Genomic DNA, 854 nt, shown 5'->3' with positions numbered 1-854 from the left:
ATGAGAAGCCGTTTTCTTGTCCGGAATGCACGAGGAATTTCACCGAGAAAGGAATTTTGCTTAAGCATATGATGGTTCATACCGGTGAGAAACCGTACAGTTGTTCAATGTGTGGGATGAATTTCACCCAGAAAGGGAATTTGCATGAACATATGAGGGCTCACACCGGTGAGAAGCCGTACAGTTGTTCGAATTGTGGGATGAATTTCACCCGTAAATATAGTCTGCATAAACATATGAGGAGGATTCATAGCGATGAGAAACCGTACAGTTGTTCGAAATGTGTGATGAATTTCGCCGATTCATCGAGTCTGCTTAGGCATTCGAGGACTCACACTAATGAAAAACCGCACGCTTGTTCTGTGTGCAATAAAAATTCTCGCAATCAAATCATATGAAAGTTCACATGTACATTCATGGCAATAATAGTAGGATGAGCTGACAGGCGGATTTTAAACATAAATGCGCATTGTTATTTTGTTGTATTTTCTATAAGTTAAATTCATTATTCTTTATTGCATTGTTAACATTCTATTGCTTTATATACATATTAGTATTGTTCCTTTATGATTTCTTCATTATTCGATTTCTCCATCATTTCTCTTGTCTTATTGAATGATTTGCATCTTACTAAGCAGTCTTTTCGTTTTTAGTGCATATATGACAAGCAAATAACTTGCATTCCATGCATGAAAAACTTGCAATTAAGTGTCATTATTACTAAATTATTGATAAAATGTTATGTAAAAATATGGAAGTAAATTTTTGACAACGAAAAGGGTTTTCTTAATCACAACATTTGAAGCTTGCATCATTTCATTGGCTTATACATCCATTTCTTTTGTTAACTCATA

General features: G+C 34.5%; 1 protein-coding gene across 1 annotated transcript; it reads left to right on the top strand.

Annotated features, from left to right (window-relative positions):
- Nucleotides 1–28: 28 nt before the first annotated feature.
- Nucleotides 29–398, top strand: LOAG_16096 (zinc finger protein; the record flags this gene model as incomplete). The annotated part of the gene is made up of 1 exon (XM_003151584.2): nucleotides 29–398. The coding sequence occupies exon 1, from the start codon at nucleotides 69–71 to the stop codon at nucleotides 396–398; it is 330 nt and encodes a 109-aa protein (XP_003151632.2). The 5' UTR covers nucleotides 29–68.
- Nucleotides 399–854: the final 456 nt, after the last annotated feature.

The sequence above is a fragment of the Loa loa genome (genome assembly GCF_000183805.2).
Source record: "Loa loa unplaced genomic scaffold supercont3.4014, whole genome shotgun sequence".
In the NCBI taxonomy this organism is placed as follows: Eukaryota; Metazoa; Nematoda; class Chromadorea; order Rhabditida; family Onchocercidae; genus Loa; species Loa loa.
This window is presented reverse-complemented; position numbering and strand designations above follow the sequence as displayed.